Raw genomic sequence first — 16,211 nt, 5'->3', positions numbered from 1 at the left:
TTGCCAGAAGGGGTTACCAGACCAGGTTAAGACTGAGCTTGGGGTATCTCTTGGATATATCTGCTTAAAGATCTGTTTGTTTCTTTGGTAACCAATCTCCTCCCTCTGGCTTTCACAAGGCATCACAGAAACCCTAATATTAGCCTGCGCCCAGCTGGCAAATCCATTCAAATGGTGCTGGAATGAGATGTGCTTGGCTAATTCTATCCAACAGATTAAAATACTCTGTCAGGCCAAGAAGTTGTCACACCTGAAAACAATTCACAATAGAGCACAGGATCAGCAGCATTATTTGTGAAGACCCAGATAACCTTTCTGTTTTGCATCACTTTGGCAGACAGCTCTTACCGTTCATTTTGCCTTGTGGGTGCTGTTTGGTGGTATGCTGAGAACACAGAAATTACTCTGAGAAAATAAACATTTCAGCTTGAATTTAACAAAATCTTCAAATTAGAAAGAAAATATACAGCGAAAGAAGGTGAATGGGAGGATGAGGAATGACAGTGGAATGATGATTGGGAAGATCAAAGCTTTTAATCTTCCTTTGTTTTGTCTTAGCTGATTAATCTTTCATGTGAGGATCTACCAAGACAGCTTTTAAAGGAAATGAGAAAACTACTTACCAAAGTAGTATAAAGCTTTCTGTTCCATCTCTTGTTCAAAGTGTTCAGTTATTATCTTTAAGTAGAAAGGAACTGAAAAGAAATACCCAAGTGATACCTTTTGTGAGCTTGGATCTTTGAACATTTTAATTTTAGACAACATTTTTTCTATGTTTTACTATCTGGGATTATGGAAACATTAAATCCTGCTTGCAGCTGCAGAATCAGTGCATTTAGGCAACTTTATTTATTATAGAACTTTCTTTTCAGATCGGTACATTAACTCCACAGACAAATATTATTTAACAAAGAAAATGTTCATCTTTGATGAATTGAACTTGACATGAATCGGTGTCACTGTTTGCCAGCAGGGTGCAGATATAATTGTGATCCATCTAAATCTGGCTGATTGCAATTGATAGAAAGGAGAAAAACTAAATTCAGACTCAAGCTGAGGAATCAGCCTAACATAGAACAAAAGGTTTTCTTTGAAACCATTGCCCTCTGGAGGGGAAATGAAAAATCACCAAGGGATCATGTAAAAATTCCTTTTAATGTCACTGTTTAACTATATTTATGCTTTGCAGTCTGTGAATGGTTCTACAGAGAGTTGCAAAAAAGCAGTGCTGTCAGAAGAGCCTCACTGGCCCCAGTGCTTATGTCAGTGGGTTGGAGAAGTAATCCCCATCTGTCTGCCCCATAACTCTCCTCCCCTTTATCTCTAAACTCTTTATCTCTAAACTCACAGGAGAATCAATTCTATAGCAGATGTACTTTCTCTTCTAACTCCACCTTGGATCCCTTCCAAGCTGGTGTCCTCCCTCTCTATTTGCCAAAATACTTTTTTTATGCAATCCCTAAGGCATTCGTGTCTGCCTGATGCCAGATTCTGTATTCCAGTCTCTTTCTTGACCTTTCTGCTGTTTGTTTGTTTGGTTACTTCTTTTATTATCTTGATTACCCTTTTCTTCTTGATCTTTAATTCTTGCACAGCTTTGAGAAATTGTGTTCTCTTCTTTTTATCTCTCTGCTTTCATGTCTGACATCTATTGAAATAGACTTTTTTCTTCCTGTCTCTGAGAACTTCACAGAGATTTTTCCCTTGGCCTTCAGATATTGATAGCTTATATCTTGGATAATCACATTTAAATGTCACCTGTAATTGAATATGAATGGAAGTGAGCTCCTGCCTGCTCAGACTTTGTCTATATATTCTCCCTGTGTTGCTGGGGAAATGACAGCATCTGTCAGTGAGCTTTCCAGTCTGATTTACAGCAATTTGATATCTCATGGCTACAAATTTGATGATTAGCTCTTAAGTAGACACATGCCCCAGCCATCTGAAAGAATGTAGGGCCGGTTGCATTCAGTATCTAATGTTTTGAAGAAGCATGCAAAACACCAAAGTCCATAAGCCAAATTCTGCATTAAGCAAGAAAAATAAAATAGAATTCTTGGTCTCCATAACCCAGCAATAGAAACCCTAAATTTTGAAATCAACACAGGAATCCAATTTTATTTCAACATTTTTTCATCGTTCAGGACAACAAATACCAAGGATTCAAATGCAGTTACGTTTTTCTCCTTGACAGCATCTTGATTTTTTGCTTATTTCCTATTGGATAACCTCATTTTGCATTCACTTTCATCTGGGTAGCCAGAACATCTTCCTCTCTGGTTTCTAGTGTCCTCTGCCACTCCTTAAAATCCTTCAGATAAAGAAATTGTACAACTGCAAGTAAGGTCATAGTATTTATGAGTAGGTCATAAACCCAGCAGCAGTTCAGCTGCAGAAAAAGGTTAATCTCCAGAAGAAACGTCTTCAATCTGGGAGTACTATCCATCCCTCAATGTGAGTTTTGAAGCTCAGAAATAGGAATGGTTCCCAGAAGATGAGTGCCCCAAATAAAAACTGGAAGTGAGGTTGTTAGTGTAACACTTTGGGGCACTATTTTTAATCCAGAAAAGAAAGAACAGGTAATAAAAATTATCCTTCTTCCACTGTTTTCCCCCACTAAGTTAGTGATTATCTTATCTCTCTGTATCTGTTTGCTGATTCTTGCTTTTCCTCTGTTTGTGAAGAAATAACAGCGTATGAGATAGCTCAGGGATCTGTGAGAAAATAGGGGAAGAACCAACAAAAAGAGCCAACTAAAGTTTCAGCAGTTGATACTGCCTCAGGAAAATACTTACGTGGTAAATCCTATTGAAGTAAGTAATTTGTGGTTTTTAGATTCTTCCCAGGTACAATCATTTTTCCTGAAAGGCAGCACAGTAGTGGTAATTATGTTGAAGACAAGACCTTCCTATCTGATCATGCTGCAGTGTAAAGCTTGAGCTTTATATATTTGTCACTCAGAAGTGTGACACTACAGTTCACATATTCTATAAACCTGAAATGCAATAAATGTTTCTCTTGAATGCAAACTAGATGTACAGTAGGACAGGAGGTGTGAGATACTCTAAGACAAACACAAACATCATAATTCTCCTTGTTCCCTTTTTCTAAGTTTTCACTGACATAATCTTACATGCTATGCTTTATGAGTCTTTTTTGGTGTAGACTTGCAGTTTGTGCATCCCAGTATGATAGCTCTCCTCTCCCTTAATTACTGACCCAAGAAGATTTGTGGCTAATCTGTGTTGTAACTTTAACAACATGGATGTTTGAATACAGTATGAGGCAGAATCAATTTCAAAATTGTTCTTTTAAAAAACCTTTGCTTGAATATTCCTCTGTTTTTTTCAGCTTTCTTTCAGCAGATTATAAACAACATCTGGGGCAATTAAGTGCCAGCCAGCATGTCTGTTGTTCCCCAGCATTAAAATTGTTGCTGAAAATCTGCTTTATTTGGATCCCTAATTCTGTACGTTTTATTGAAAATATTCTGAAACTGAGATCAACCTTTTTTTTTTGTTTGAGAACCATGCTCAGAAAAATCCTTCTTATCTCATTTCATCACATGCTATAAAGCTGGAGTTCATGGCACAGAGGTAATTCAGGTGTGGCATCCAGTCCCTTTGTAGAAGTCTGTGCTGATTCCAATATAATGTCTTCCTTATGAAATGCCAGTTGATTTCATTTACCCATCAAGCAATGGAGGCATAGCTACTTGATTTGTGATAGTGAATTAAGGGGGATAGCACCATGATATTCTTGTCCTGTGTTACAGCATATGTGTCGTATGCCATAAATTACAAAGCTGGTCTGCCTAATACCTTTAAGAAAGCAATAGCAGCCACACAATTGCCCTTAAGGAAGGAAAATGTTGTTTTGATACTAACAGAACAATCCTTTCCATAGCTGTGTAGAGCTATATGGATGGTCTTCATTACCCTTGAATAAATCTATAAACTGCAGTGCCAATTCCAGAACCTTCTCATGAAGCTGCATCTTGCCAGAGAGCTGCAAAAATTGCTTTGGAATATACTGCATGAATACTGCTCAATTTTGCAATATTTCCTAAAAAGCATAGTCAAAGCCATTATGCTTGGTAGTTCTACTGCTTGCAGGATCTTCAATGACTGTCATTCTCCCAGCAGTAATTTTTCTTTCACGGGAGCTGATGGACTGTATTGGCTCGGTGAGCCAGCACTGCATACCAGTCTACTGAATCAGCTCAGGAGAGGACTGTTTTGGTGTGTAACCCAGCAAGCATCCGTGCTGAGTTATTTTTCTTTGCTCCAGGCGCAGCAATTAAGAGGTATTTTTTACTACATTTGCAATGCAGGCAATTCGTCCTTCTTCCCACTGTTGTAGTCAGGGAAACACTATACTCTGACGTTATTTATTCTTTGCAGCATTGCCTGAGAGCATTTTAGATGGGATTCCAGTGAACTGAGGCAGAATAGCAGCCCCATTTGCATGGGGCAGCAGTCCTTTGCCACACCTTGCCTCTTCAAGGCCTGTCAGAGTGACAGTTTTAGTCAGCACAGGATATTCTCAGTGATCATGGTTTCTGCAGTTAAAGGACCATATCTACCTGTCCAGTCAGTCAGGAGAAGCACAATGCTCAAGACTAGTTATTCTGGTTTTGCTTTGCCAAATTAATGACTTCAGAACAAATGTCATGAGCTTTATGGTCACCGTTGTCACATTTACCACTGCAGAAAGTCTTTGTGGAAGTGTTTTGTTAATTCTTCAGTCTTGTCTCGTCAGCTTATCTTGGGTTATGACATACTTGTAATTGGGGCAAATACGTTTACTTAACAACAGTTCAGCTCTCAGAATTTGAAAGAGTATTTCTCATTAATGTCATTTCTCATGAGAACTATCACTCCTTGCTTGGCGTCTGATCCCTATATTTTGATGGATTTAACATTTTTCCTAAAGATAAGGTTATTTCTGATGGCCCTGTTATTTGCATCCAGACAGGTTGTTTGAATGCAAATAAATGTTTTATTGTAGGCAGTGTGCAATGCTCCTCCAGACGTGGTATTTAGCTTATGAGGGAGGTACTCCTAATTAAATCTTAAATTTATTGCATTCTATTAGTTACTATGTGCAGCATATCTTGGCATGAAATCATTAATACCTATTACCTCTTTTAGCAAAATAATAATTTCTGATTAATATAAACAGCTGTGCCTTATATAGGAGTACTCAAAATCCATATAATGAATTTACCAACATTGTACAATTTTCATCTTCTTCACTTCTAATGTGTAAGTTTATGTGAAGACTGATGGTAAGCATCTGCACCCAGTCTGTGCATTGATGAGTATGAAAATACTCTTATTGATCTGTATTTTTGCAGCATTTAAAATTTATACAACAGCACTTCATAAATTTTGTGTCATTCAAGTACTTACTTGAGCAAAAGTACCTTGAGCAGAAAATATGCTGTTACAACCATTTTCTTTGGGACCACCTTGGCAGTAAGTGCTACTTTGCTCTGTTCATAAACAGGATCTAGACATTTTTTTTCCCCCATGGAAAATAATGTTGGCATTTCCAGTTATACTGAATGCTCTTTCACTCTTCTTCACAGTATGGATGCTATCAAGAATTTGAATTTGCCACTCACTAGTTCCTTACAGTGTTCCAGACTGGAACCTGATTACACATGAGCTGCCCTCAAAGAGTATTAAGTTAATTTATATTCTCAAGGATATTCTCAAGCAGGGAATAAGCACAGGGTATCTTCTAATAATATGGCCAAACAATTGCTGATCTATTGGCAATGAGTACATAGGAAAATTTGTTCTAAAGAACTTGCAACCCATGAAGTTTCAGCTTCTCTCATCTATTATTAAATTAGGAATAGCAATAGGGAAGTGATTAAATAGCAGAAAAACTTTCATACCTGAAGTCTAGTATTTTTTCCCCCTTTTTTTCTTCATTGTATTTGACCTAAAAAAAGCAGGAAAAAGGATTATACAATTTCCAACAAACTCAGGAATAAATAAGCCTTACCCTAGTAATGTCATTATCTACCAGGATGAGTATGAAATAGATGCTCTTTTAGTCTCTTTTCTGTCTGCAGTAGAAACAAATATTGGTAAATTATGTAATAAGTCTTGTTTTCAGGTGCAGGCACACTGGAGATATTTAAATGTTATGGACTGCACTTGTATATGACACATCTGAACATAGTAGACATCCAAGCACATCACTTGATGTGTACATGTAGCTTGGGAAGTGATAGTGGTGAAGCCTTTTCCTTTGCTGTGGTGCAGATGCTTATATAAGAGACAGTTTTCGTTTCCTTCTGCCATCTAACTTTTACTCGCCTAGTTTGTGCAACACCACCGACAAAAAATCTGCTCCTTTTCTGCGCAAGCCGGGTGCATATGGCAGTGCAGGAGACGCAGAAAAGACAGATTTCTGGTGCCAGGACATACTGCTGATTTTGGGCAGAAAGGAAACATTGAGTGAGCCTCACACTATATGATTCCTTCACATACTGGGAGTCTAAATCAAAGCTGTCTGTACGCAGATCCTCCAGCATTCAAGGAGACCACTGGCACTTCAGTCACTGAATATTCATGCACTTTTGCTTGATTGCCCGTCTTTGTGAACCCAAAAGGTTATTGCTGAAATGGTCTTTCAAAAGCCCTGAACAACTATCTGAGAAACCAAAGTCTGGAAACTAAAACCTGTATTCTACAGTAAACCTGCAAATGTTTTGCAATAGCATATTTTCTGAAGACAAAAATATGACACATTTTACTTTTCAAAGTCAGCAGCAGAAACTAAATATATTAGATTAATTTTCCAAACATACATACCTAGTTTTCATGTTTTCTGTGTGTTTACTCTTCTCTTTTTGCTCCTATTGGGAAAGATAAGAGAGATAAGATCTTTGCTCTCTGCCTATCCAGATTTTGACACCAATCCCTACTAAAATCTTTCTGTCTTCTTTCAAGTAGCTGAGGTAGGGATACCTGTAAGTCTCCCATGTGCAGAAAGATTTCTGTCTAACCAGGAAGAGAACAGGGAGGATATAATAATACAAATGAAAATCCAAACTTAAACCCCAGCAATAAAGGAGACCACAGAGTAAGAGCATGTGGACAAAAAAGGAGGTTGATTGAACAAGGGCTCATGCATACTTTCATGACTTAACAAAGCGGAGAAGTGTGTGAAGGAAGATGTTAAAGTTGAGAAGTCAATAGTGAGCAACAGCCAACACTTAAAGCTATTAAACCTCTACTGGAAGTATGACTGGAAAAAAAATAAAACATCTATTCTGTAAAGAAAAATAGAGATTCTAGTTCTGGATCTTGACTTTATTACATTGAATAACTAGTGACAATGGCTGTACATACAGGAGCTGACATTCATGTCAGGACAGCTTATGTCCAGAAGTTGGTAAAGGATCCAGTCTTTGACAGGAAAAGAATGGTGGCTCTGTAGGTATAGTTGAAGCAGGAAAGTATCAGCTAAGAAATTTTATAACCCCCTTACTTACTTTCTCACATTCTCTGGATTCTTGTCTCTACAATGCCTTTATTCTACTGTCTTATTTCCTGAGAGTCCTATATCCCAATTTTCCTACCAGCTGTCAGCTTCTGATATATTTAGAGAAAGGTTTATTATGTATTAGCAGTGATTTTTTAATCTATGTATATATGGATAGCATTGGCCTGAAATGGTTACTGGAGTGGGGCCAAAAGGTGTGTTTTAAATTTGTTTCTCCTAACTTTATGGTGATAGTGGTGAGACAAAGAGCCAGTGTAAATATGAGCTCTGTAGAAACTGGCTTTCGTCTCAGGGTCACAAGGTCTGTTAATAAAGTCACCCTTAAAAGAAGAAAAACAGTGTATGGAAATGGAAAATCCATTTGTATTTCTTAATTAATCTTCAAAGAAATACTTAACACTTCTAGGTGCTAACTCACCTGGTAAGTTCCACATATTTCATGTGGGATGGCCACTGTGAGAGTTTCCAGAAGTTTTTCATACTTTCCTATGGGAACATGGGTGTGCTGCAGTATCACATTAGGCGTTGGTGAACAGGGATTGACAGCACAGGGATCAGTGATCACACAGTTGGGTCAGTTGTGGACAAATGGGTTCTATTTTTTATTAACCTGAACAAAAAAAATAAAAGCTCCATCAATGCTGACATTTGCCATATGGCCTATCAGAGACCACACTACCAACTGATTTCATAGCTGCTTGGTGGCCCTAGAGCTTATCTGCTGGGCTGGTGAGGAGAGAGGAGAATGTGGAATAATGAAACAGGAGTATGCATAAATGAAAAGAAGGGAAAGAAGGTGAATAAAGATAAAGGATGATTGCAAATCGCTCTTCATGTGTAATTCAAAACATTGGATATCTGATTGCTGTGGTCAGAAACCTCTTGAGTACTATTATCAATAATTTGTCCTAGTGTAAACATGATGGGAGAGACACTGTTCTGATGATTCACTGTCTTTCTAGCATTACTGTGATGTTAATGGTTTTGAACCAGGATCATGCTAAATGCTGTACTAAAACAGACTGGAAAAATATCCCCGGTAATTTAGTGTGAGACATGAAATTACAGAAAGAAAAATGAGAAAATATAAGAAGAATAAGTTGCTAGTATAACCATATGATTAAGTTGATAATGAAATCGCATGTTATGTACCATTGCCAGAGCTTGGTTTTGACAGGCATCAGAGAAAAGATGTCCTAAGAAGGAATTTGAGGAAGGGCAGTGCTTTAAATTTCTGTATGTCTAGTAGAATCTCCTCCCAAATGTGAGATACAGTATGTAAAAAAGATCAAAGGCTACTTTTAAATTTTATTTTAGTGTAAATGAATCAGTAATGGAGCTATTTTCTTGGATTGATTGGTTAGGGCAGCTGCCTTCTTTGTAGTAAATTAGGTCTGATAAATAAAGCAGGAATAAATCATAAAGTACCCTGAAAAAGGAGACAAAGCTCATTAACATTCTGCAGGTGTATCAACAATGCAAGATTTAATTAATCAAGGTAAGACCAAAGGATGTCATAATTATCACAAAGGGAGGGAGTGAAATCCTGTGAAAAACACTGCTGAGGCACAGCATGTAAACAGAATTCACATATTGGACACACTGTGAATGCAGAATTGTAGGGTGCAGGCTGTTGCCAGGGTCCTGCAGGGCTTTGGCCAGTGCTGGAGGACAGGCAGGGAGGGTGGTTACACTGCAAGGGTGGGAGAACCTGCAAGTGGTGAGAGATTGCCCAGGAAGGGCTGCCTTTGGTTTTGACTGGGTTGAATTGCCATTGGTGGCTAACAACCTTAATGAGGTAGCACAGAACCATATTATTTTATCTACAACAGTTCTAGCTGCTGCTACAGGAAGGAGTAGGACCACAAAAAGGAAAATGAAAACATAAATCTCTGTTCTTCTCTAATCTGCAGCATTGCTGTTGCTGGGTTTCTGAACTATTGCCTTTAAAGTGTGAGCAGAGTGAGTCTATAGGAGAAGGGAAATGTATCTCTATGTGTGTAGTAAACACAGAAAAGCAATAGTGAGAATAACTGAATGAGGAGTACCTGTGAAGCTGAAGGAGAAAATGAAAAATTGTAATAATTGCAAGTAATTTTATCTTTAGCATGCTAAATACTTTCATTTCAAGGACTTTTTACCTGGAGAAACTTGCTCTTGAAGATGGGAGTAGAAGTAAAAGGAACATACTCTCCTTTGCTGAGAAGTCTCTGAATGTCATACATAATGGGCATCTGACTGCCCTGTGCCTGTGTCCTCTGCTGTGCCTGCAAGTGATGGGCCTGGAGAAGCCTGGGCCAGGTGTTATTTGAGTTTGCCCACCCACCATCCTCTTTGTGATCATTAGTGTGTCTGCTTTTCATCCCAGTCCTTAACAAAGGACTGTTAACTTGGCTTTTTGTTATTGTTGTTTTGGTTGCGGGGGGTTTGTTTGTTTGTATTTATTTTAGGTTTTTCTTTGGGTTTTTTTGTGTGGGGTTTTTTTTTGTCTTGTGTTGGTTTGGTTTTGGTTTTTAGTTTTTGTTTTAATCTAACCCTAGTCACCACCTCTTAGCAAAAATCCAGCTAATGGAGAAAGCTGCAGCATGACTCCTTTGCAATGCAGACTGCCAAGAGCACATTAAATCCTATCTTCTGCTCTGTTCTCTGGCTTTTCATAGCACATTGGGCAAATTGATTGGATTTAGCCTTTAGGGAGTAAATTACAGAAAGTCAGTCATAGATGCATGGTGTCAGCTATCTTTTAGTGAGATGGGCTCAAGTACCATTGCATCTGCATGTGTGCCTCTCCCCTCCTAAGACCAGCAGGTAAATAGCTCTCAGGCCATTTTTATTTTCATTATTCAATATCTTTAGTGACGAATAGCTACCTAGCTCTGACACAAAAGTCCTGGCAGGCAGCACAGTGCACCACAACCAACCTGCTGTCATCAGCACTGGCTCCAGTTCACTCGCCTACACAACTCCCTGAGCCCATTCTCTTGAGTGCAGCCCATGCCCTGAGCCACAAAGCTCTGCAGAGCCACATCTCTGGAGACTGATCACCAGCCTTGACCATGAACAAGCCTGTTCCAGCAGCTTCATCCAAATACAAGAAAGCTATACAAAAATATTAAGCCAAATTGTTTTTTTGTCTCTGCAGTATTTTCATGAATACAAGAGGATGGTCTTGGCTGTCTGGCAGTTCTCCAAAGCAGTGCAACAGCATCCTGAAATGAGCATAGCTGAAGAGACTGTCAGCAACAGCAAGAAGTCTAGCTGGCAAGAAACCACAAGAAAAGATCAGGCATAATAAGGTAAAGTATCAATATTACAGCATAGTTGTCCAACCACCAAAGCAGGTCTTTCCACAAAACGTAGAACAGATCCTCAGTGGAGGTAATCACTGCAGTCTCCATTATCAGGTTGAACTGAAGGCAGCTAAATTCCAGGAAGATACCCATTTACCAGGAGCAAGAACTGCACAGGGATTGCTCAAAATTGAGTGGAAGTGAGTTAAAACAGCTAAGGAAATTTAACACAGATGAAAGTAAAGTTACTCATATGAGGAAATTATTTTCTTAAACTGTAGTTATAATTACTGTTCCCGGGTTGGATACTACGAATAAAAGCATGAGAATTTAAGGTCATCTCTTTTAAGAAAATAAGAATATTACCAATAAACCATGAGATTTTTAAGATCCATAAAAACATATCAGTCAGAAGTACTGAAGAAGAAAAATATTAGGAAATAGAGAACAAACAGAAGTCATCATGATGTGGTTGGTATGAGACAGTGGTGCCTTTTAACATGTATGCAATTCTGATCTCCTTGTTTCTGACAGAATATAGTAAACCTGAAGAGGGTGAAAAAGGAGCAACAGGGATGGGTGATGTGATTTAGGGATGGCAGTGACAGTGCTGCATTGGTGATTGGACTTGATGATTTTGAAGGTCCATTCCAACCTTGATGTTTCCATGAATCTGTGATAGAAATCATCCAATTTACAGACCCTTGCATATAGTCTGTGACCACAAAGGGCAGACTACATAGATTAGGACATTCAATTCAGAAGATAGCTATCTATAAAATTATGGCTGGCAAAGTGAGGATGACTTCTCTTTGTCTGCTCCAACAAAAAATAACTAAGAAGCATCAAACAGAAGTAGGAGATGGCAGATTCAGAATAAAACAGAGGAGATGCTGCTTCACACTGCGAAAATGTGGGTGTTTTTGCCACAAACACTGGGTGGGGATAAAACTTAAAAGCTGGATAATTATCTCCTTGCCATGCATGTATACTTCTCTGGAGGTGTGAACTATTGGCAGTGTTTTGCAGAGGGCCAATTTGAAAAAAAAATACATACCCAAAAAGCTAAAAGTGCACAGGCCACACAGTGCATGGATGATTCTGGTGTTATGTTGTTTCCTTCTCAGCAGTTTCTTAAGTAGTCCCATAGAAGCTTCTCCTGCTAGTATCAGTCATTGCCAGTGTAGGGAGGTGTGCTTGAAAATGTCCATGATGGCTTCTTGGCTCAAGGTCTGGTCTGTACATGGTCACAAAATTGGGTCCCCCTTAGTGGTCCAACCAGCACAACATTTCAAAATTACTAAGTCACTGGTTACTTTGCCATAACAGACAGACCTAAATAGGAAAGGCTCTTGTCAGACACATTAATGTGTTATATTGTCTTGGGCTACAGTAATATCTGCATGAGGAGAATGCCAGGTACTGACAAAAACCACTTTGCATGTTTCCTTGTCAGTCCAGTGGGGCAGTTTTTTGTGTGCTAATATATATATGTGCGTGTGTATATTTATATATACACTTACCTTTCATTTTATCTTACACTTTTCTTGAGGTAACTTTATTTTTCAATCCCTGGTTATCAAGGTCAGGGTAATACCTTTGTCTTCCGCGGTGTGCTTAGATAATCTTCAGAGTTAGTAGAGTACAATAAGGTTTCAGTTTTGCTTGTGAATTAACTCTGCAAAAATTACTTGGTTTCTTGTATTTTTAAACACAGCTTGGGTCCATGGAAATGCAAAGTCCTTGCATGAGGACAGAGCATGCTTGGTATTGCTGTATGGTGCTGGGATAGAGCAAGTCCTCTGAGCCAGATCAGTCTAAAACTAGAGAGCTACTGAGCCTCTGTGCGTCACCTTTTGAAGGCTTCCCATTCCAAGAACTTTATCAGCTTGTGTGCGATATTGCACAAACGCAAAGAGCAAGTCTTAACTGAATGCTGAATGTGAGTCACTGAGCCCTTCCAGAAAACATGCAGCTAGCAGCAGCTCATGAGGTTGTAACATTTGCAAAATGTGCAGGCTTTTCCTCCCCACAAATTACCCAAGACTTGCCTGCATTTCAACGCTGACTTTAAATCCAGCATGACAATCATCTCTCTGAGTGGAGGCTAGGATAGATTTACTAGAAAACAACAGCCAAGTTTGAAAAAAACCCAACCAAATAAAAAACCCCATAAAAAAACACAGAAAAAACACCAGTGTGGCTTTTTCCCTTGGAGTAAATATGAAAATCCAGCTGCTGACAGTATCATGCTGAAAATGCTGTGCTTTGTCTCTTGAGACCAGCTGGCAGCAGGAAGGAGAAGGGTTATAGTTGCTCTTTGTCATGAGGATAAGGCACTTAATTGTAACTTATGGATCAAATACAGGTATGGGAAGCTATACTTTGTTCTGTAGATTGCTGCTTTAATGATCACCAGCTGCAACAGCTGTTCTGCCCTTGCAAACCCTTTGTCATCAATAGTTGTGACTTTGATTGTCGTCCTCTCCTAGAGGAGTTTCTGCTTTTTTTTGGTACATGCAGGAATGCTCTTCCATGTCTAACCTGTAGTTCTTAGGTTTCACCTTTTACATGGGAGCAACACCAGCTGGCTTTAGAATCAAGAAAGAAGCAACTGTAGGTACAAAGCATTCAAGCAAAGAGTTTTTTACCTGTAATTTTGGGAAATGTATAAAATACCCTCACAAAAGAAATGTTAGGTTGGGAATATATTCCTGAATTTATTTGAGATAAAAGTGTATCAGAAATGTTTGGAAAGCACCAGCAAAAATGACAGACAATTTTCATTATTTTTTTTCCCCCATACTAAAAACTAACTTCAATTTGCCAGCTAAGGCAAAATAAAGGTTTTGGCAAATTTTGTACTTGAGTATTTCAACATCTACTCTCCTGTTAGTCTTAGTTTCCTGCCAGGTAAGAGTATAAGAACCATTAATTGTCAGCTCCAACTTTTGCTTGATAATGTAGCCTCATTTGAGCTCTGACTCCTCATTTGTACTTCCTCTGAGGAAATAGAGGTGGGAGAGTGTGAAAATGTCAAAGTTCTATATCCAAATGTATCAAATGCATGTACTCAAGGAGTAGACTCTGCCTTTAAAACTATTGAACTTGATTGCTAGTGAGACTTTATGGTTTGGTGCCCTTTATAAACTTCTGATTTTCATTACACATGCTGCCTATAATAACCCTTAACTACATTGTAATAATGCTTTGGCTTATAATGGGCAATGTTCTGCAATATTTCTCAGAGATGAGTTAAACCACTTCTCTCTTCCTTCTGTGGTTTACTAGTACAGCTAAAAAACAGGCATCCATGAATTTAATTTGCTACCACCCTGCTGCTACATAGAGAGATCACAAATGTGGACATGTAGTCCAGAACAAAAAAACCTATGATCAGCAAGTTGTGTTATTGTTTGTCTGAACAATCAATCCCTGGATTGCCACCAAACACAGTGTATGCCTACCTGCCTTCAGCCTTTGCAATGGCTCACATAGGGAGGCCATTGAGTTTGGTTTTAAAACCAGCCTAGGGGGATGCTCTAGAACTACCATAGAACTATGGCTCTGGTCCACTGTGGCGGTCAGGATTTAAATTTTCTGTGTTCTCCCTGACTAAGTCTTCCAAAAAATACTATAGATAAATGCTGTGGCTTCACAAATGGAGTTGGTGGAATAGCATTTTACCCACGAAGTCCAAGAAACAAGGTGTTGTAGGGCACTGCTATGGCCTTAATCCCAGATGAAACATGAAGCTACCAAAATACACAATCTGGTGGGAGCTGAAAAGTCCGTATGTCACGGGGAAAAAAAAAAAGAAAAAGAACACTTTATCAAATTCCAGACAGTGCAGCACAAGAGCTGTTTGCGAATGCTATGCAATTTATATGGGGAAAAGAAGTGTTCTCCAGCTTTGATTAGTCTGATTGTAACCCCACCCAACCTCCAAGTGCTGCTTCTGTTTTGTCCCTTGGGAGGTGTGAGACAAAACTCACTCTGTAGTTTCAGTTCACTCATGACACTGTACAGGAGGGAAGGCCCTAGATTGGACATACTATTTCTCTTCCTCCCTACACTCTTCCCCCACCCCAAATACCCTCTTAAATCACTGTTTTTTTGTTTCAAACAACAAGGCTGAACAGGTGAAATTTTAAATAATGATTGAGGATTTTTTTTATTCATTTAAGTTTCAATATCATTACAGAAAATGTTATGGTACAGAGTTGTTTAACATTAGTTTTATTTCTTTGCTCATTTAATTTCCACACGAATGCTGGTAACACTAATATCTGTACAAGATCAGTCTTTGATTTTTTTTAGTTTTTAGTTCTGTACATTTTTAAATGTATTGGTTAAAAAGGCTGTCAGCACTTAAGGAAGCAATTTTTTTTGTTTGTTGAAATAAAAGGTATCCAGTTACTGCCCAAGAGTACTGAGCTGGGTGGCTGCTGGGACAAGAGACATCCCTGAATGCGCGGCGAGGTGGGACAACCTCGGGGCTTCATTGGGTTCCCAGCGCAGCCACTCTGCTTTTGGCACTGTGCACATCAACACGAGATACAAGATAAAGAACAAGCAGAAGCTCTCTGTGAAGCGGTTATGAAGCATACTAATAAGGGAAATCCAAGTGTTGTCTACGCTAGTATAAATAAGCAGACAGCCTTGTTTTAAGAGCGTAAGTAGTTGTATCTTAAAGATGAGAAAAAACACAAGTTCTGCAGGCACCTACTGCTGTCTACTAAAAGCTACTGCTATTGGAACTAGCATTGAACACACAAAGCAATTGCAAGAAAAGGAAAAAGTTGCTTTGATATAATCAGAATAAATTTCTTTGTTAAGATTTGTTTTAAAGTTTTTTTTTTTAAAAGGTATTTATTTAAATTCCATTTGAAATATATTTCAAGATGTTGACTATACTGATCAACTTTTATCCAAATCGGAAAAACTAGCTGTGCCGTTGCATATTACAGGATACAGTCAATGATATGTGGACATGCATCAAAGCTTCGCTCTTGCTGGTGACATCATAGCCTTCCAATGACCATGACATCCACCACCTCCCCCTTGTGAAGCTCCACATACTGCTCTGTCTTTGGAGGTAGCATCAACAGTCCATTGGCACTGCGCATACTCATCAGACGACTGCTCATCTGATTCCCTACGGGAGAGAGGCAGAACAGTTTCAGTGCACTCTTCAGTTAGTTCCAAATGCTGCAACAAAAGCTGTTATGATGAAAATGTTGATGTGGCTAACTTATTCATGGAGCTTGGGTCTTTCTGTTCCAAGGTGGATGGAAACAGAGAACTCTGTGGAGATTTAGTCACTGCACTGGCTCTCAAAACCATCATTCTCTTTTCTGATTGTTTTCCTCTCCAGCCTTCCACATTATCTGT

At 38.8% G+C, this 16,211-nt stretch overlaps 1 protein-coding gene across 15 annotated transcripts in view; it reads right to left on the bottom strand.

Moving 5' to 3' along the window:
- Positions 1-14,971: 14,971 nt before the first annotated feature.
- The window catches only part of GPHN (gephyrin), a 261,241-nt gene continuing 260,001 nt past the window's right edge, over positions 14,972-16,211 (bottom strand). For all 15 annotated transcript variants that reach the window (XM_058027375.1, XM_058027378.1, XM_058027377.1 and 12 more), the window contains one exon: positions 14,972-15,975. In XM_058027375.1, the coding sequence (XP_057883358.1) occupies positions 15,842-15,975 (134 nt within the window). In that variant the 3' untranslated portion in view covers positions 14,972-15,841. The remainder of the gene's footprint in view (positions 15,976-16,211) is intronic.

This window comes from Melospiza georgiana, chromosome 6, assembly GCF_028018845.1.
Source record: "Melospiza georgiana isolate bMelGeo1 chromosome 6, bMelGeo1.pri, whole genome shotgun sequence".
NCBI lineage: Eukaryota > Metazoa > Chordata > Aves > Passeriformes > Passerellidae > Melospiza > Melospiza georgiana.
This window is presented reverse-complemented; position numbering and strand designations above follow the sequence as displayed.